This window comes from Podarcis tiliguerta (genome assembly GCF_965153285.1).
Source record: "Podarcis tiliguerta genome assembly, chromosome: 13".
NCBI classification, from domain to species: Eukaryota; Metazoa; Chordata; class Lepidosauria; order Squamata; family Lacertidae; genus Podarcis; species Podarcis tiliguerta.
Genome location: NC_139546.1, coordinates 8,555,180 through 8,576,539, shown reverse-complemented (window position 1 = coordinate 8,576,539; position 21,360 = coordinate 8,555,180). Strand labels below are relative to the sequence as shown.

At 46.1% G+C, this 21,360-nt stretch overlaps 1 protein-coding gene across 3 annotated transcripts in view; it reads right to left on the bottom strand.

The window, feature by feature from the left end:
- The window catches only part of CSGALNACT1 (chondroitin sulfate N-acetylgalactosaminyltransferase 1), a 38,121-nt gene that overhangs the window by 10,464 nt on the left and 6,297 nt on the right, over positions 1-21,360 (bottom strand). Inside the window, exons 2-3 of one of the 3 annotated variants that reach the window (XM_083407790.1) lie at positions 7,424-8,402; positions 1,816-2,032 (exon numbers count right to left, since the gene is read on the bottom strand). In XM_083407790.1, the coding sequence (XP_083263916.1) occupies positions 1,816-2,032; positions 7,424-8,054 (848 nt within the window). In that variant the 5' untranslated portion in view covers positions 8,055-8,402. Of the gene's footprint in view, positions 1-1,815; positions 2,033-7,423; positions 8,425-21,360 lie in introns of all 3 variants that reach the window. The other 2 variants (XM_083407789.1, XM_083407788.1) reach the window with 2 other exon arrangements.

Sequence of the window (21,360 nt, the reverse complement as noted above, 5' to 3'; positions counted from 1 at the left end):
GCCAAAAACAGGGGCGTGGGAAGGAGTGCGGGGCATGCGGTCCGCCCTCGGTGTCACCCCTGAGGGGGTAACAAAATAGCACACTGCGGGGGCGGCACGTACCGCGGGGCCTGGCCTGCAGCGCACCCGAGCCACACGTCAGTGGCGTAGCGTGGGTTGTCAGCACCCGGGGCAAGGCAAGTAATTTGCGCCCCCTAACCCGTGGATTTGTGCCCCCTAACCCTAACCCCCAGACGTTGCGCCCGGTGCGGCCGGCCGCCCCTGCACCCCCCACGCTACGCCACTGCCACACGTCTCTCCTGGGAGTGATGTAGCTTGGGGCACCGCACTGCCCGAAATGGCGGCGTGGGGCTTGTGACTGCCAGGCTGACTCCATGGGCAGCTCGCTTTCCCGCCCCCCTAGGCGGATCGCCCCGCCCCCGCTGCTCCGGGTGCCAGAGCAGCTAGCTACGCCCCCGGCCGAAAAATTCTAAAATGGAGGCATTCAGAGACTGAGGTTTGACTGTACTCTTCTACTGAGCTAGGGGATAAGGGTAAGGTAAAACCTAAAAGAAACTTAATAAAATTGTAACTAATTAAAGCGAAACTAAATATACAGCCTTGCCTGCGCTGGTGCTCTGTGTTATGTATTGAAGTTCTCAAGCTGGCCACCAGGGGTATTGTGTACAGTGGTGCCTCGGGTTACATACGCTTCAGGTTACATACGCTTCAGCTTACAGACTCCGCTAACCCAGAAATAGTACCTCGGGTTAAGAACTTTGCTTCAGGATGAGAACAGAAATCGTGCTCCGGCGGCGAAGCGGCAGCGGGAGGCCCCTTTAGCTAAAGTGGTGCTTCAGGTTAAGAGCAGACCTCTGGAACGAATTAAGTACTTAACCCGAGGTACCACTGTATATAGTTTTCACTCAGGTCCACGTCAGTTAATTTAGGCGGGAAACCCTGGGGTGTTGTTGTTACAATGTTGACAGCCGACTGCCTATAAAAGCCGGCCGGTTGAGCTGTGTTCAGTTCAGTTCAGTTCAGTTCAGTTCCAGCTTACTTATAAAGAACTACTTGGAGAAATCTCTGTGTCATATGCTTTGTCAACCCACTACTTAATACTCTGCTTGCATACAGTGGTACCTCGGGATGCAAACGGGATCCGCTCCGGAGCCCCGTCCACATCTTGAACAGAACGTAAGATGCAACTGTGCATGTGCAGGTCACGGTTCACCGCTTCTGCGCATGCGTGTGACATCATTTTGACCATCTGCGCATGCGTGAGCGGCGAAACCCGGAAGTAACACGCTCCGTTACTTCTGGGTCGCCACGGAGCACAACCCGAAAATACTTACCCTGAAGCGTATTTATCCCGCGGTATGACTGTATTGGGACGCGGGTGGCGCTGTGGTCTAAACCACAGAGCCTAGGACTTGCCGATCAGAAGGTCGGCGGTTCGAATCCCTGCGACGGGGTGAGCTCCCGTTGCGGTCCCTGCTCCTGCCAACCTAGCAGTTTGAAAGCACGTCAAAGTGCAAGTAGATAAATAGGTACCGCTCCGGCGGGAAGGTAAACGGCGTTTCCGTGCGCTGCTCTGGTTCGCCAGAAGCGGCTTAGTCATGCTGGCCACATGACCCGGAAGCTGTACGCCGGCTCCCTCGGCCAATAAAGCGAGATGAGCACCACAACCCCAGAGTTGGCCACGACTGGACCTAATGGTCAGGGGTCCCTTTACCTTTACCTATGACTGTATTTGTAAGAAAAGCTATTATTACCAAAGAAGGAGTATTGGTGCAAGGCTCTGGGGAGGCAGTGAGAGCATGCAGCTTTACTAACCTGAAATTCTGCATGAATTGCCGGAACTTGCTGGCTCTTTTAGCCAGCGGGACTATGACATTGATAAGGGTGTCGGCCATATTGAGGTTTTCATTCTTAACTTTCATGATGGGGCCAAACGGTCTGAATAGGACAATTCGCTCAAATTCGTATGCTTTGCCTCCCTTGAATATCAACTCGTACAGAGTGCCTTTATCTCTTTCTATCCGACGAAGGCCTGTCAGGGAAACAAAGGGGAAAGAAGCAGTTAGCAAGGAATTTCAGAAGTGAGTGCAGATTTATACTTTGGTTTTTCCCCTGCTCATATGGAGAGAAAATGTAGCACTCGGGGCTTGCTGCAAGACTTACAGTGGTGCCCCGCAAGACGAATGCCTCGCAAGACGGAAAACCCGCTAGACGAAAGGGTTTTCTGTTTTGGAGGTGCTTCGCAGGACGAATTTGCTATGGGCTTGCTTCGCAAGACGAAAATGTCTTGCGATTCCTGGGGGGGGGGGGTTCGCTCCCTACCCCCTTTTTCTAAGGCACCAAGTTGCTAATAGCCTTTTAGCAGCTAATCTGCTAATCCCTTAAGCCTTTATTAGCCGCTAATAGCCGCTAAACCGCTAATAGCGCTAATCCGCTAATAGGGTTGCTTCGCAAGACGAAAAAACCGCTAGACGAAGAGACTCGCGGAACGGATTCTTTTCGTCTTGCGAGGCACCACTGTATTTTGTATTCCCTTAATTTTGTGATTTTGTAGGCAAGGTTTTCTTTAAAAAAAATAAAATTATTGGTTTTTGCACAATTTAAACATTGTAAAACCAAATAAAAACAGAAAAATAAAAACCAATACAATACAATAAAAAGACACTACATAACACTAAACACATTAAACTAAACAAAACCAAACAAAACAATTTAAAACACTCAAACAATTTCAATATCTTTCATTCACTTGTTTCACCGACCTCCTCACACCTCCCTTTTTGTATTCCACTTCTGTCAAATGTTTCAGCAATTCCTTTCCATCTTCCTCTGTTATCTGTCAAATAATTATCTTAACACATTCTAACCTTATTTTACTTTTAAAATTCCATTAATCTATTTATACTTAAATCCTTATAACATTTCTACTAAAGCCATATAACTTCATTCCAACATTTTAACATTCATTAATTTTGCAGTATTTTGTAGGCAAGGTTTTCGTCTCCTTCTCAACTAGAAGTTATTTCCTTTTAAAATTTGTTTTCTCGTGGATCTCCTAGGAAGATGAGCTGAAGTTCAAGCTACTGAGAATGTGGGAAAATATAATGTTATGGGAAGAGTTAAGCACAGTCCTGTTTTGGTTTTTCAGATACTCTTCTCTACAGTCCCAACAGCCGTTCCTATTTCATTTGATTCACATAAAGTAGGCAGTTTCCCTCCCTGAATCAATAAAAATCAATAAAAGTCATAGCAAACTGAGGTTCTGCCCTCTCTAACAAAAGGCCTGCACTCCCCCCCCCCCAACAAAAATCCTGAAGGGAAGTCATGTTGTTGTTGTTGTTGTTTAGTCGTTCAGTCGTGTCCGACTCTTCGTGACCCCATGGACCAGAGCATGCCAGGCACTCCTGTCTTCCACTGCTACCCTCAGTTTGGTCAGATTCATGTTTGTAGCTTCGAGAACACTATCCAACCATCTTGTCCTCTGTCGTCCCCTTCTCCTTGTGCCCTCCATCTTTCCCAACATCAGGGTCTTTTCCAGGGAGTCTTCTCTTCTCATGAGGTGGCCAAAGTCTTGGAGCCTCAGCTTCACGATCTGTCCTTCCAGTGAGCACTCAGGGCTGATTTCCTTCAGAATGGATGTGTTTGATCTTCTTGCAGTCCATGGGACTCTCAAGAGTCTCCTCCAGCACCATAATTCAAAAGCGTCAATTCTTCAGCGATCAGCCTTCTTTATGGTCCAGCTCTCACTTCCATACATCGGGCTGTCCCATAGGGGATGTTTTCTCCTGCTCCAGAGGGCAGAACCGAAGCCAATGACTTCATGTTACTAGAAAGCAGATTCCAAGTAAACACCAGGAAGAGCTATCTGATGGTAAGAACTGTTTGGCAGTGGAACAGTCTCCCTCAGGAGATAATGGGCTCTCCTTCCTTGGAGGTTTTGAAGCAGAAGTTGGACGACCATCTGCCATGGATGCTTTAGCTGAGATTCCTGTATTGTCGAGGGTTGGTCTGGATGAGCCCCAGAATCCCAGCCAATACTACAATTCTGCGTTTCTATGATTCTGTGAAATATAAAAGAAGCTCGATGAACTAGCAGGTTTCTCGATGCCACCCAGAAAGCAGGTGTCATCATCACAGCCACTGTGAAAGAATTGCATAAAAATGCTTTATATGCCACCCTTTGGAAAGCTGCATGGGACACGGGTGGCACTGTGGTCTAAACCACAGAGCCTAGGGCTTGCCAAGTGGAAGGTTGGCAGTTTGAATCCCCGCGACGGGGTGAGCTCCCGTTGCTTCGTCCCTGCTCCTGCCCACCTAGCAGTTCGAAAGCACGTCAAAGTGCAAGTAGATAAATAGGTACCTCTCCAGCGGGAAGGTAAAAGGCATTTCCGTGCGCTGCTCTGGTTGGCCAGAAGCGGCTTAGTCATGCTGGCCACATGACCCGGAAGCTGTACGCCAGCTCCCTCGGCCAATAAAGCGAGATGAGCGCCGCAACCCGAGTCGGCCACCACTGGACCTAATGGTCAGGGGTCCCTTTACCCTTTAGCTGCACACTTTTAAAAACATGTTTCAACAGAGCCATTGCAGCAACTGGTGTGTTTCCTTAATGATTCCCGTTCTCATGAGTCAAAGTCCTAATCCTGAAGCAAGGAACTTGCCACTGAAAGAGTTAAGATGTGGACTAACTTTGAAGTTGTGCTCTTATTCTATTCTGTAGGAATGAAGATGACTCTGCACCTCGAGAAGTTGCATCACATGAGATGACTGTGCTCTGCTAGACTTTCAGGAGACGATTAAGCAGTTTTGCTATTGATATGCAAGCCAGAAGAGTCTACCCTTTGCTTTGCTTTTTCTAAAGAAGGCGCCCTCTGAGTGCTGAGTGGAAGGAAAATCAGTCAAAATCGCTTCTTAAGCAACTGTGTGCAGCAGAGAAGGTTGAAGTCGCGCTGGACATCTCCCAAACAACAGTGGATTGATCAAATTTGGGATGAAGTGATTATATACAAACTTACTCAGCAAGTGCAGAAATGAAGGCCTTCCACTGTTTTATTTTTAAAAGCTGTTAAAGATCCCATGGTTTCCCTTTTTCTTGTATATAGAAGTCTTCCAAGTTTCTGATCACATTCCAAGCAAATATAGATGCTCATGATTCAGCTAAATAACTTACACACCCAAACTTTGTTAACAGTTACTTTGCTCCTCAGTTTCCCATTCACTTTCATTTTTCTCCAAAATATCAACCTGGCTATATTTTTATATTCTTCCTTTTCGTTGCTTGTATTTTTAAAATTTTATTGCAAGTATAAAAAACGAAACACAAAAACTGGTTGCTGCACTTAGCAGAAGTTAGATATACCTAATAAGGCTCAGTGGGATGCGGGGTGGCGCTGTGGGTCAAGCCACAGAGCCTGGGGCTTGCCGATCAGAAGGTCAGCGGTTCAAATCCCCGTGACGGGGTGAGCTCCCGTTGCTCGGTCCCCGCTCCTGCCAACCTAGCAGTTTGAAAGCACATCAAAGTGCAAGTAGATAAATAGGTACCACTCCGGTAGGAAGGTAAACGGCGTTTCCATGCGCTGCTCTGGTTCGCCAGAAGCGGCTTAGTCATGCTGGCTACATGACCCGGAAGGTGTACGCCGGCTCCCTCGGCCAATAAAGCGAGATGAGCGCCGCAACTCCAGAGTCGTCCACGGCTGGACCTAATGGTCAGGGGCCCTTTACCTTTAACAAGGCTCAAATGATGACAGTAGGCCCTGTGGTTTAAACCTGTGGCTGTGGCTTTCTCCCCCAAAGCTTCGTTTTCGTTGTTATCCTGTCCTGTGCTAAGCTGGGTTCCAATATCTGAAAGAATACTACCTGGGAGAAAACATCTGAGGTTGCCTGGGGGGTTGATAAGTAGTGGACGGGGGTAGGGGGTGGGAATTTCGCTAAAGAAAAAACAGAACCTGCACTCCCATTTTATGTGTTATTGTTATATGTGGTGTGGTGGTTAGAAGGCTGGACTAGGATTGGGGAGTCCAGCGTTGAACTTGCTGCTCGGCCGCAAATCTCACTAGGTGTCCTTGGGCCAATCACAGTCTCTCAGCCTAACCTACCTCACAGGGTTGTTGTCAGGTTAAAAAGTGGGGAGGAAGAGAACCAGATATGCCACCTTGAGCTCCTCGGAGCAGCCTTTCTCAACCTGTTGGTCCCCAGATGTTGTTGAACTACAACTCCCATCACCCCTAGCTAGCAAGGCCAGAGCTCAGGGATGATGGGAGTTGTAGTCCAACAACATCTGGGGACTCACAGGTTGAGAACCACTGCCTTGGAGGAAAGATGGGACACAAATGTAATAAATTTATTTAAAAAGCAAAATTTGCCTCAAACAGGCCTTCTTCTGTCATCAGAGTGTTTGTATAAGTGTCCTGGTTTCATTTTCACTAAAACCCATCCCACACATTAAGTCTTTTACGTATTTACCTAAGATGTTTGGGAAGCATACACCCCCAAAATGTGATTTGTGAATTTAACACAGATAGAGATTATCTGGGGAAAGTAAACGGAGAGATTGGCGCCAGGTAGAATAAGCCCTTTGTTACCATTCAATTTATGGAGTCTTTCTGTATTTTGCTACTGAGCTTTACCAAAGGGGCATTGACACACTAGCACTTTTAATCCCATCCAAGCCTAGTTCGGCTTCTACCTGAGGACAGAAAAGGAGTCTCCCACCTTGTCTAAGGAATCCCCTTCAAGAAACTCCCTCACCAATCCCTGAGTGACTCCCAAGAATACACACCTTCTATATGGATGGAATACACACCTTCTATATGGAAATGGCGGAAATGACTGGCAGGATCCGAGACCAGGGAGAAGAGTCGATGGAGGAAGAGTATATTTACAGAAATATTGTAAAATTAATGAATGTTAGAAGAATATTGGAACGAAGATATATGGTTTTAGCAGAAGTGTTATTAAGAATTATATGAATATTAATTGTTAATGTGTTAAAGTGAAAAATTTAAAGTTAAATTGTATTAGGATAAATTACAGAACAAAACTGAAGAAGAGGAAAAGGATTTGTTGAATTAGTAAATTTGAACTAGAATACCAAAAAGGGAGGTGAGAGGAAGTCGAGGAAATAAGCAAATGAAAGATATAGATATGAAATTTGGATGTGTGTTTCAATTTTTTTGTTTTTTACAGTTGTATTGTATTCTTTTTTATTATTGACGTATTGTTTGTTGAATTTATGTATTGTTTTTCTTTATCGTCTTTCCTTTTATACTTATAAAATATTTAATAAATATTTATATTGTTGTATTGTATTCTTTTTTATTATTGACGTATTGTTTGTTGAATTTATGTATTGTTTTTCTTTATTGTCTTTCCTTTTATAATTATAAAATATTTAATAAATAATATTTTTTTTAAAAAGAATACACACCTTCTATGAAGTCAGAGGGGGAATATGCCCGGCGGTTTGTGTTGCTGTTCCTCTCTGGGCTGTTCAAAGTCTCCAAGCCCAGCTCAACAGCCTCTGCCAACTCGTCTCGCTTGTCCTTCCGCACCGGCTTCTCCTCGGGGTGACGCGTCAAACCCATCTCTAGCTGGTACACCCTGTGAAGGGTGAAGCTCTCAAAGGGCACCGCGGCATACTCATTGGGCAGCTTCATTCCCTGGTGCACCTCTGCTTTGTCCACCTGGGAATGGAGGAACTGCAAGAGGGCTTTCTGGGGCTTCTCCGGGTCCCTCCGGTCTATCCCCACTCCCAACGAGTCCGTGCTGTGGCCTTGCATGTTCTTCAGCCGCTGGCTCCTTTCCTGGAGCTCATCCTTCAGCTCTGCAATCTGCCTCTTCAGACTGCTGATGTAGTCCCAGTGGTGTTCTTCCCTTTCCTGCAAAATCGCCCGATACTCCTCTTTCCCCGTAGGGCTGTTGGCTCTGGGGAAGGCAAGCTGCTGGTGGTCACCTCGCGGGGTGCAGGCCAGCATGTAGAGCACGGACACCGCGCAACACAGGACCACCAGCAGAACGGCCACCCGAGGGAGCCATGCCACGATCCCTCGACGAACCATGTTCTGCTAAGCATCTGGCGGCAGCGCCCACATATTCCTCCGGTGCCAGGTCTAAGGTTTGCAGCAGCTTCCCCCAGGACCCAGTTTGCAAGCTGCCTGCATGGGCACACCTGGATTCGTTGACGAATGTTCTCTTAGTGGCACGCAGGCAACGTAGAGGGAACAGGGCGGCATTGCATACATCAAAAGGCAAGCACAAAAGCCAACAGTGTGAGGCAACTCAACGACATCAGCTGATGGTGTTTCAGTCTTGTTGGCTGGAAGCAATGGAGGGCGATCTGAAAGGCAAATTAGATGAATACACTGTGTGAGGAAATTCATCTTCAAAAGAGGCCGTTTTACTCAGGTCTGACTCATTGCAAGTTATGATCTGTGGAAATGAAACCTGAGCGACAGTTTGCTAGGCCCTGGTGGTTAATAGCTTCCTTCAAACGTGCGTTACAGTGGTACCTTGGGTTAAGAACTTAATTGGTTCTGGAGGTCCGTTCTTAACCTGAAACTGTTCTTAACCTGAGGTACCACTTTAGCTAACGGGGCCTCCTGCTGCCGCCGCCACATGATTTCTGCTCTCATCCTGAAGCAAAGTTCTTAACCCGAGGTACTATTTCTGGGTTAGTGGAGTCTGTAACCTGAAGCGTCTGTAACCTGAAGCATCTGTAACCCAAGGTAATAATAATAATAATAATAATAATAATAATAATAATAATAATATAATAATAATAATAATAATAATAATAATAATAATAATAATAATAATAATAAATTATTATTTACACCCCACCCATCTGGCTGGGCTTCCCCAGCCACTCTGGGCGGCTTCCAACAGAATATTAAAATACAATAATATATTAAACATTAAAAGCTTCCCCAAACAGGGCTGCCTTCCGATGTCTTCTAAAAGACTGGTAGTTGTTGTTCTCTTTGACATCTGATGGGAGGGCGTTCCACAGGGCGGGTGCCACTACCGAGAAGGCCCTCTGTCTGGTTCCCTGTAACTTGGCTTCTCGCAGTGAGGGAACTGCTAGAAGGCCCTCGGCGCTGGACCTCAGTGTCCAGGTAGAACGATAGGGGTGAAGACGCCCCTTCAGATATACTGGGCCGAGGCTGAGGTACCACTGTATTTTATTTTATTTTAAATGTAGGTTGATTGCCTGGGCTCTCTGTACGTACTTAATGAGCCAATGTAGCCTTGGGTTTTGCACTGGGGCCTTCCAGGGATGGTACTCTTTGGTTCATGTTATGTGATCCAAAATAAAGGTCGGGTGGAGACTGTCTCAAAAGGTTCCCACCGGAAGTTCTTCTGAGACCACCATAAGGTTCTCAGGGCAAAGACACCTGGATCTGTAGTGGTGTCATTGATGGTTGATTGAATGGACAACTGCCAATGGTTTTTTAATAATGGTGTTTGGAAATGGAGCAAAGAAGCATTTTGAGATGACAAAAACGGCATTCCCTCATTTCTTTTCTGAACAAGAGGTCCGTCCCCCCCCCCGGGGCATGCCTAGTCTTCAGTTACATAGTTTCTGATTATTCGATTTCTTGCTGTTACTGCAGTGCTAGGTAAAGGTAAAGGGACCCCTGACCATTAGGTCTAGTCGTGAATGACTCTGGGGTTGCGGAGCTCATCTCACTTTACTGGCCAAGGGAGCTTCCGGGTCATGTGGCCATAGTTGACAGTTAATGCGTATGTTACTTTGAACCACCAGTGGGCACTGTTCATCTAGCAACCCAGACAGCACTTGTTTGTAAGCCTCTATGTCAAGTTAACTAACTACACCCTAAAGAGCTGAGCCTTGTTGCTGCTGTCTCCAGACAAGATGTCTGCTATTGCCCTCCCTTCTGTCTCCACTCACCACTCATCCTATAAATAGTTCCTGCATGCATAAAGCCTTTGAACTCCAGAAACTGTAAGTGCTTGTTCCAATCTAGTTCACCCAAGCTGCAAGGTCTGCTAACAGTTTCATGGGATGCCATTCATACAGCAGATGACCCTCTTCCTGAGCCTAAAAACCACTGCCAGCCAGCGTAAGCTTGGCATACAGCGCTTTCATATGTTCATCCCTCCATGTCTGTTAGCACTTATAAATGCACTGTGTGGATGTTGACGGGAAAATCTGTTTGAGTCGTTCTTGCAGTATTACATCATCTTTACTTCATATTCCTTATGGCTATTTATATTTGTTTGAACACCCATTTTTAAGCATATGTCATTTGCTTGGCCCTGAGGACTGCCTATGGTTGGAATGCATTGGGCATTCTTAATCAAAAGACAAGCTACTGAGTTTTAGCACCAGGCTGAGGCCTGCCTCTCCCTCCATTCTTCCCGTATCAGTGTCAACAGCTTAACACCTTTCCCCTCTTTCAGGCATTTCCCAAATGCCTATACCCTCCAGTCTCCCAAGTGCAAGTGGCTTCTGACAGATAGCTATTCATCGAAGGAGGTCCACAAGGCGTATGAAACGCAGCTGTGTCCCTGCACTTCATTTTGCACAATTACGCCTTTGACAGCAGTGATAGAAGCCGTGAAAGGATTAGTTGTGTGCTAACAGTATAAACTAAAATTACACCTTACCAATTTAGATGAATACTCCTGTTTATTTCTTAAAGCAGCAGCAACCTTCAAGACTTTGGTCAGAGAGCTCTTCAAACAGCAACTGTCAAAAAGTTCTCGAGAGCAATACTTTCTTAAATATACAGGCCCTTATTCAGAGATCCTTCCCTACTGGACCAGTCCCCACCCCCCACCCCCCCATTTTGGAACTTATTTTGGGGGGGATATTCAAGGAAAGGTCAGGGGACATTCAATGGCAGGGGTGTTGCTAGATTCTTAAAAGGTCCAGGGCATAAATTTGCATGCAATTTCCATATGCTAATTTGTTTTCTTGTAACTACACATTTAGGCCTTTGAGTGATTTAAGGTGGGAACACAACAAAGTAAAAGTACTGCAAATAAAGAATCCGTCCCTAATGATTACACAGGCCCCAGGATACTGTGTATAGCTTTTCTCAAGTGAGTTGCATCTTTTCCCATAATAAACCCCGTTATCTCATGTGTTATTTATTGTCTAAATTTCCAGAGGGGTAGCCAGAGTTAGGTGGTTGGAACAAAAACAGCAAAGAGTCTTATGACCCCTAAAAGGCAAAACGTTGATGTTATCATTCAAAGGCATTTCACAAAATTCAGTGTTATGGGCTACTCATTCTCATATAAGACAATCCTGTTTTTCCTGTTTGTTTAGGAGGTGGGAATATAAGTCAAAGGACACCAAAGAGGAAAATAGTTGAAATTCTACCTGCTTTGTAAATCTTTGGTAGTTAGATAGTACAGTTACTTAAATTTGCATGGATCTGTTTGGTTCTCTTTGGTTAGGAGGTGGTAGCATGGCTGAGATTGTACCTCGTGGGGAAAGAAATCTAACCCATGGTTTGTTGAATGTTCATTATCCTTCACAGCACTTTAATAATAAGTTGTCTGTAGAATCATAGAATCATAGAGTTGGAAGAGACCACAAGGGCCATCGAGTCCAACCCCCTGCCAAGCAGGAAACACCATCAGAGCACTCCTGACATATGGTTGTCAAGCCTCTGCTTAAAGACCTCCAAAGAAGGAGACTCCACCACACTCCTTGGCAGCAAATTCCACTGTCGAACAGCTCTTACTGTCAGGAAGTTCTTCCTAATGTTTAGGTGGAATCTTCTTTCTGTAGCTCTGTCCTTTGTCTCCTAAGCTGATCTCTTCACTCATAACAGTGAAGAGATAGTTCAAAGTAGTAGACATGGGCAGTTTTAGTAAATTATGCTAGTTCATTTTGGGGAGCAGAACAGGTTATTATTATTATTATTATCATCATTATTATTATTACTACATTTTGTATACTGCCCTTCACCTCTAGATCTCTGGGTGGTTCACAACAGGCTCCCCTGCATATATGAAGCTGGTAATTGGAAGAAATATGTATTTACTGCCTGTTAGCATAAGAGCTAAGGGGACGCGGGTGGCACTATGGGTAAAAGCCTCAGCGCCTAGGGCTTGCCGATCGAAAGGTCGGCGGTTAGAATCCCCACGGCGGGGTGCGCTCCCGTTGCTCGGTCCCAGCGCCTGCCAACCTAGCAGTTCGAAAGCACCCCTAAGTGCAAGTAGATAAATAGGGACCGCTTACTAGCAGGAAGGTAAACGGCGTTTCCGTGTGCGGCTCTGGCTCGCCAGAGCAGTGATGTCACACTGGCCACGTGACCCGGAAGTGTCTTCAGACAGCGCTGGCCCCCGGCCTCTTGAGTGAGATGGGCGCACAACCCTAGAGTCTGTCAAGACTGGCCCATACGGGCAGGGGTACCTTTACCTTTTTAGCATAAGAGCTAATGTGGTATAATAGTTGAAATGTTGGACTTCCGCAACATTCAACTCCCTGATCAGCCATGATGTTTGCTGGGTGACCTGGCTTGTGTGACAAGATAAGCTAAACTATGGTTTACAAGGATTGTGCCAGTGTGCCAGCTCCCAGAGAGGAGTCTTGATGGCACACTAAGCCAAAGATTGGCTTAACACAGTATAAAGGTAAAGGGACCCCTGACCATTAGGTCCAGTTGTGGCCAACTCTGGGGTTGCAGCGCTAATCTCACTTTATTGGCCGAGGGAGCCGGCATACAGCTTCCGGGTCATGCGGCCAGCATGACTAAGCTGCTTCTGGCGAACCAGAGCAGCGCACGGAAACGCCGTTTACCCTCCCGACGGAGTGGTACCTATTTATCTACTTGCACTTTGACGTGCTTTCGACTGCTAGGTTGGCAGGAGCTCACCCCTTTGCGGGGATTTGAACAGCTGACCTTCTGATCGGCAAATCCTAGGCTCTGTGGTTTAACCCACAGCACCACCCGCGTCCCTAACACAGTGTACATGGGAGCAAAAAAGACCAGGGAGCAGGACCGGCCCATCCATGAGGCAAGGTGGGGCGACTGCCTCAGGTGGTAGGATCCACAGGGGCAGCAGAATCATCATCCGACAGGGTTTCAAGGGCTACAGAACATTCCTTTGAGGCCAGATCTGCTCCCTTCTTGGCACTCCCCCCCCCCCCAAAAAAGCTGCCTTTCCATGGCCTCTTGGCAAATAGGAGGCACTGCTCCCCTCCCCCACCGCCTGACAACCGTTGATTCCCACTTCAACCATTGGCTAAGGTAGATTTTCTCCTGTCTCTGCAATCCCACAGGTTTTTGCAGTCCTGCTAAGCCATAGTTTGGCTTACTGGCATCTCATCTGCAAACCAGATCGTTATATTGCAGCCTTATCTTAAACCAGATCATTATATTGCAGCCTTATCTTATTCAAACAGCTGTTAACAAGGATAACATTGTGAGGTTGGGGCAGGAGGGAAGAGGCTGTGCCCATGGCCTTGAGGCACTTGGAGAAAGTGTAGGATCAGAAAGTACTGGAAAAACAACATCTACTATAACATCCGAGCAGAAAGTTCCCAGTACGTCGGTAATTTTGCATTACGGAAATTTAAACAGTGTTGTTCTACTCCTGAATAATTAGGAATCTCAGCTGTCACGGTACAGTGGTACCTCAGGTTACATGCGCTTCAGGTTACATACGCTTCAGGTTACAGTCTCCAGTAACCCAGAAATAGTGCTTCAGGTTAAGAACTTTGCTTCAGGATAAGAACAGAAATCGGGCTCCGGCGGCGTGGCGGCTGCAGGAGGCCCCATTATCTAAAGTGGTGCTTCAGGTTAAGAACACTTTCAGGTTAAGAACGGACCTTCGGAACGAATTAAGTACTTAACCTGAGGTACTACTGTATATATTGGAAGCTCTGTTGCACAACGTCTGTCTCCATGTGCATATATAGGACATAAACTTGTGTCCCACGACTATATCCCTCTACTTGAAAGTAAGATACCTGGAAATCAATAGGGCTTACTTCCAGGTAAATAGGTACCATGTAAATTACACTGCCCAGTAACATGCTCTCGATTTAAACTCTAGGAAGCTTTGCTAAACAGCTTAACACTGCATATTATTATTTTGCATAGATAGCGTCATCTGTATACATGAATGGAATGGCAAAGAAGAGGTGGGTCTCTGTCCCAAAGACCTTACAATCACAAAGTCGGGGGTGGCAGGAAAAGGAGAGGAGGAAAAGGAGAGGCCCGAGCAAAGGCGAGTGTTGCTTTTCGTTTAGTCCAAATAACACATGCTACCAGTCAGAGAGAGAAAAGAAAAACTTACAGGAAAGGTTATTCTGTCCGCCTTAATCTTTCTTTGCAGGGTCTTTCAGCAAAAGGAATTCTCAGCAGGCAGTTTTGCATTTCTTCTAATGTCCAAAGGCAGGGGCAATTCTGAGTGCTGAGGGACTCTGCCTCCTCCCACTGGCCATTACATCATTCTACTCCTTTAGGTAACTTCCAGGACTACCACCGCCATCCCCCCTCCCCCCCCTATTTATATTACAGCATTTCACATTATGCTTTCTGAATGAAATGACTTTTTCATTGAGCTTGCATGAACACAGCATGCTAGATTTGCATTCAGCATAATGGATCAAGTTTCCTTTCCCAGACATGAGATCACAACTGAAGACTTTCCCAGTCACTCCTGAGTATTTTCTGCTGCTAACTTAATTCCACTTCCATTAAGGCGATTGGGCTGTAACTTTATCAAGGCGACCCTTCCGAGACACAAAGGTTTTGGTGATGAGAATCTGCCACAGTGTTTATTACAGATGATTAGAGGAAACCCACAGCTTCTAGGTTCTGCTTTAATGGGAAAGCAACAAATGAGGAAGCAAAGGTTGATATAATTTCAATCAATCAGACTTAAAGGGCCCAGTATATATAGTTAATTAACAAGTTTTGTGACTAGGCTGCATTGTTTTTATCCAAATACGAACTGAAGAGTGCGCAAGGCTGGACAAAACCTTCCATCAAAAGGTATAAACAGAGCTTCAGTTGCATCCAGCATAAACCTCTGTGCATTTACCAGCAGACTTTGTAGAGTACTACTACAGCAGACCATAAAGAAGGCTGATCGCCAAAGAATTGATGGTTTTGAATTATGGTGCTGGAGGAAACTCTTGAGAGTCCCATGGACTGCAAGAAGATCAAACCTATCCATTCTGAAGGAAATCAGCCCTGAGTGCTCACTGGAAGGACAGATCCTGAAGCTGAGGCTCCAATACTTTGGCCACCTCATGAGAAGAGAAGACTCCCTGGAAAAGACCCTGATGTTGGGAAAGATGTAGGGCACAAGGAGAAGGGGACGACAGAGGACGACATGGTGGGACAGTGTTTTCGAAGCTACAAACATAAGTCTGACCAAACTGCGGGAGGCAGTGAAAGACAGGAGTGCCTGGCGTGCTCTGGTCCATGGGGTCACGAAGAGTCGGACACGACTAAACGACTAAACAACAACAACTACAGCAGACATTGCTATTGTAGCTAATAAATAACCATTGATAGAGTTATCGCCTTCAGTGGTCTTCCTAATTGCTTTAAAAAGGTATGCCACTACACACCACCACATCTTGAGAGCATCTCAAAGCTCAACACCACCATCCCTAAAACCATCTGCTTTGCTTTCAGGCATGATTATATCTGTTGCAGACCATCCCAGACAAAACTCTTCAGTTCTGTGAGCCTGGGCCATATCAGATGTGAAAGTGGAGGCAAGTTCTCTATTTCACTGTGGTAAGTTTGTATAAACAAGGCACTTACTTACACTGGGAAGCCAGATGAGTGTTCCTGGACTTCCTTGGTGACATTCCAGATCTTCCGTAATAAGCGTTTTTAATTACTTGAGTTGGCACTTAGCCTGGTGCACAAGTAATTTCAATGCTGAAGCAAATATACATAATTCAGTGTTAGAAGTATGTTGTGTCGGCCGTAGATATGATGGCAACCACCTCAGGTCAAAGCCCAGCTGATTGAGAGTTTCTGTTGAAACGAAACCGCCTCCTCTGAAGCTGCTATTTGCATTTAAAGGGAAGCGACTTGGTTTTGCATGTCTGTAATGATGTTTGGGCACTGATATGGGATCCTCACTGATATGGCACTGATATGAGGAGGAATTAAAGAACCTTTTATTGAGGGTGAAAGAGGAGAGCGCAAAATATGGTCTGAAACTCAACATCAAAAAAATGAAGATCGTGGCCACTGGGCCCATCACCTCCTGGCAAATAGAAGGGGAAGAAATGGAGGCAGTGAGAGATTTTACTTTCTTGGGCTCCATGATCACTGCAGATGGTGACAGCAGCCACAAAATTAAGAGACGCCTGCTTCTTGGAAGGAAAGCAATGACAAACCTAGACAGCATCTTAAAAAGCAGAGACATCACCTTGCCAACAAAGGTCCGTATAGTTAAAGCTATGCTTTTTCCCAGTAGTGATGTATGGAAGTGAGAGCTAGACCATAAAGAAGGCTGATCGCCGAAGAATTGGCGCTTTTGAATTATGGTGCTGGAGGAGACTCTTGAGAGTCCCATGGACTGCAAGAAGATCAAACCTATCCATTCTGAAGGAAGTCAGCCCTGAGTGCTCACTGGAAGGACAGATCCTGAAGCTGAGGCTCCAATAACACTTTGGCCACCTCATGAGAAGAGAAGACTCCCTGGAAAAGACCCTGATGTGGGGAAAGATGGAGGGCACAAGGAGAAGGGGATGACAGAGGATGAGATGGTTGGATAATGTTCTCGAAGCTACCAGCATGAGTTTGACCAAACTGCGGGAGGCAGTGGAAGACAGGAGTGCCTGGCGTGCTCTGGTCCATGGGGCCACGAAGAGTCGGACACGACTAAACGACTAAACAACAACAACTACAGCAGACATTGCTATTGTAGCTAATAAATAACCATTGATAGAGTTATCGCCTTCAGTGGTCTTCCTAATTGCTTTAAAAAAGTATGCCAGTACACACCACCACATCTTGAGAGCATCTCAAAGCTCTTCACCACCATCCCTAAAACCATTTGCTTTGCTTTCAGGTATGATTATATCTGTTGCAGACCATCCCAGACAAAACGCTTCAGTTCTGTGAGCCTGGGCCATATCAGATGTGAAAGTGGAGGCAAGTTCTCTATTTCACTGTGGTAAGTTTGTACAAACAAGGCACTTACTTTTACACTGGCCTGTTGGAATGAGAAGCCAGATGAGTGTTCCTGGACTTCCTTGGTGACATTCCAGATCTTCCGTAATAAGCGTTTTTAATTACTTGAGTTGGCACTTAGCCTGGTGCACAAGTAATTTCAATGCTGAAGCAAATATACATAATTCAGTGTTAGAAGAAGTATGTTGTGTCGGCTGTAGATATGATGGCAACCACCTGTGTGGAGCACTGAGAGGAAACATAAGCAGAGCTCTGGTGGATCAGGTCAAAGCCCAGCTGATTGAGCGTTTCTGTTGAAACGAAACCGCCTCCTCTGAAGCTGCTATTTGCATTTAAAGGGAAGCGACTTGGTTTTGCATGTCTGTAACTGATATGAGGAGGAATTAAAGAACCTTTTATTGAGGGTGAAAGAGGAGAGCGCAAAATATGGTCTGAAACTCAACATAAAAAAAATGAAGATCGTGGCCACTGGGCCCATCACCTCCTGGCAAATAGAAGGGGAAGAAATGGAGGCAGTGAGAGATTTTACTTTCTTGGGCTCCATGATCACTGCAGATGGTGACAGCAGTCACGAAATTAAAAGACGCCTGCTTCTTGGGAGAAGAGCAATGACAAACCTAGACAGCATCTTAAAAAGCAGAGACATCACCTTGCCAACAAAGGTCCATATAGTTAAAGCTATGGTTTTCCCAGTAGTGATGTATGGAAGTGAGAGCTGGACCATAAAAAAGGCTGATCGCCGAAGAATTGGCGCTTTTGAATTATGGTGCTGGAGGAGACTCTTGAGAGTCCCATGGACTGCAAGAAGATCAAACCAATCCATTCTGAAGGAAATTAGCCCTGAGTGCTCACGGGAAGGACAGATCGTGAAGCTGAGGCTCCAATAATACTTTGGCCACCTCATGAGAAGAGAAGACTCCCTGGAAAAGACCCTGATGTTGTGAAAGATGGAGGGCACAAGGAGAAGGGGACGACAGAGGACAAGATGGTTGGATAGTGTTCTTGAAGCTACCAACATGAGTTTGACCAAACTGCGGGAGGCAGTGGAAGACAGGAGTGCTTGGCGTGCTCTGATCTATGGGGTCACAAAGAGTCGGACACGACTAAACGACTAAACAACAACAACATGGGATCCTCAGTAATCCAGGAAAGCCAGTGCTTGTGAGCCCAGGCAGGGCCGGCCCATCCGTGAGGCAAGATGAGGCAACCGTCTCTGGCGGCAGGATCCACTAGGGCAGCAGATCCCAATGCCAATATTTATTAGCTCTTATTCCTAATGTAGATCTTCCCTCACCCCTCCTACCCTGGCATAGAGGGGGCTGCCATTTTGGGGTCTGCCTCAGGTGTCAGAATGTCTCAGGATGGCCCTGGGCCCAAGAGAGTAAACATACCTTGCATTCCAAATGCATTATTTGTTTGGCGCCTGTGTGCCCCTTCACTCAGACCCCGGTCCTGCACTTTAATACAGTGGTACCCCGCAAGACGAATGCCTCGCAAGATGGAAAACCCGCTAGACGAAAGGGTTTTCCGTTTTTCAATGCGCTTCGCATGACGAATTTCCCTATGGGCTTGCTTCGCAAGACGAAAATGTCTTGCAATTCTTGAGATTTTTTCCCGCTCCCCGCCCCCTTTTTCTAAGCCACTAAACCGCTAATAGCCTTTTAGCAGCTAATCCGCTAATCCCTTAAGCCTTTAATAGCTGCTAATAGCCGCTAATAGCCGCTAAACCACTAATAGCACTAATCCGCTAATCCGCTAATGGGCTTGCTTCGCAAGACGAAAAAACCGCTAGACGAAGAGACTCGCGGAACGAAATAATTTCGTCTTGCGAGGCACCACTGTACATGATTGTACATACAGTCATACAACCTCGGGTTACAGACGCTTCCAGTTGCATTTTTTCGGGTTACGGATGCGCCGAAATCCGGAAGTACTGGAGCGGGCTACTTCTGGGTTTCGGCGGTCGCACATGCGCAGAAGCGCTAAATCGCGCTTTACACATGCACAGAAGTGCTGAATCGCAACCTGCATGTGCGCAGAAGGTTGTGAATGTTGCGGGTTGTGAACATGCATCCCGCACAGATCACGTTCGCAACCCGAGTGTCCACTGTGCTGGATTTGAAAGACACAGGTCTGTTGCCATCATCTGAACTTGTGTCACCAGTCCGGCAGGTTTTGTACGTGGGCTGCAACTCAAGACGTGCATTTGGCAGCATTTTCCGATTTAGTTTAGTTAGCCCTGCTGCGAAGCAAACATTCGTGTTATCCTTCACTTCAGTATCCCCAGGCTTCGTACAACACACATGTCAATCAGCACACCAGTCTCTTAAAGTAATACAGTCGTACCTCGGGTTAAGTACTTAATTCATTCCGCAGGTCCGTTCTTAACCTGAAACTGTTCTTAACCGGAAGCACCACTTTAGCTAATGGGGCCTCCTGCTGCTGCCGCACCGCCGGAGCACGATTTCTGTTCCCATCCTGAAGCAAAGTTCTTAACCTGAGCTACTATTTCTGGGTTAGTGGAGTCTGTAACCTGAAGCGTCTGTAACCTGAGGTACCACTGTAATAGAAATTACAAAAACAACAAAACCCAGACTCTTGCAGTATCTTAAAGACTAAATACAGTGGTACCTCGGGTTACATAAGCTTCAGGTTACATACGCTTCAGGTTACATACGCTTCAGGTTACACACTCCGCTAACCCAGAAATAGTGCTTCAGGTTAAGAACTTTGCTTCAGGATAAGAACAGAAATCGGGCTCCGGCGGCGCGGAAGCAGCAAGAGGCCCCATTATCTAAAGTGGTGCTTCAAGTTAAGAACAGTTTCAGGTTAAGAACGGACCTCCGGAACGAATTAAGTACTTAACCCGAGGTACCACTGTAAATGCATATGCTGCAGCAGACTGGCATAGCTACTCCCCCTTCTCTCTCTCTCTCTTTTTAGGGTTTCCTAAACTTTGGTCTCCTGCTGGTTTTGGACTACAATTCCCATCATCCCTGACCACTGGTTCTGCTAGCTAGGGATGATGGGAGTTGTAGTCCAACAACAGCTGGTGACTCAAGTTTGGGAAAGCCTGATATATCACTTCCTTCAAGTTTGAATCATGAGTACTTCACCTTAAAGACAAACAAATTTATGATAGAATAAGCTTTTGTGGGCTAGAGAGATCACTAAATCAGATGCACGAAATGCAAGAAAAAATAAAATTAAAACCGCCGACTTTGGTTGCCAATATATCTCCTGATTTAAAAATCCTGTGTTTTTATGTTACTTTCAAACTTCTACACTGCGCTTTCTTTTGAGAAATTAAGTCACCTTCAAAACATACCATTCTCTTTGTCCTTATAAATACTGCTATGCGCTCCAGGCTCTGGGGATATGGCAGACTGCCACGGTGAAAGTAAATATATTTGGTATGGGAACTTGGCAGCCAAGAGCCCATTTCTAAAATATTCCTTCCCTTGCACAGGGTCTAGTACTGCCTTTTTATGCTTCAGAGTTTCCAGGTCTCCGAGATTTTGGTGGTCTGGTGAGCGCAGAAGTTAAAATCTTAGGGTGGCGAGTCAGAGGGTGTTCTTTTTGCTCTGCTCCTATCCCTAGCTTGTCCATCAGACTCCACTTTTATCTCAAGGTCTGAATCTCAGGAGTCCTGGCAACTCGGTGGCATACAATATTTTACTATCTCATAATATTTCCTGATGCTAACTGGCAAAAATACAGCACATCAGATGCCTCCAGTAATCTGGATGCTGGAAGATTGATGGAAAGGTGACCAACATGAAGACCTGTCCAGGAATAGCTGTCATAACACTTTAAATAGACATGGCTTCCCCCAAAGTACCCAGGGAACTTTAGTTGGTTAATGGTGCTGAGAGTTGTAGCTGGAAGCTACAGTTCCCAGCAGTGGCATAGCGTGGGTTGTCAGCACCCGGGGCAAGGCAAGTAATTTGCGCCCCCTAACCCGTGGATTTGCGCCACCTAACCCTAACCCCCAGATGTTGCGCCCGGTGCGGCCGGCCCCCCCTGCACCCCCCACGCTACGCCACTGGTTCCCAGACTTCCCTGGGAAGATGGGTTGGTGGTTAAACCACTCTTGAGAATTGTAGCTTTCTGAAGGAAATAGAGGTCTCTCAGCACATTTCTGAAGTAAATAGAGGTCTCTCAGCACATTTAACAAACTACAGTGCTCAGGATTCTTTGAGGGGAAGTCACA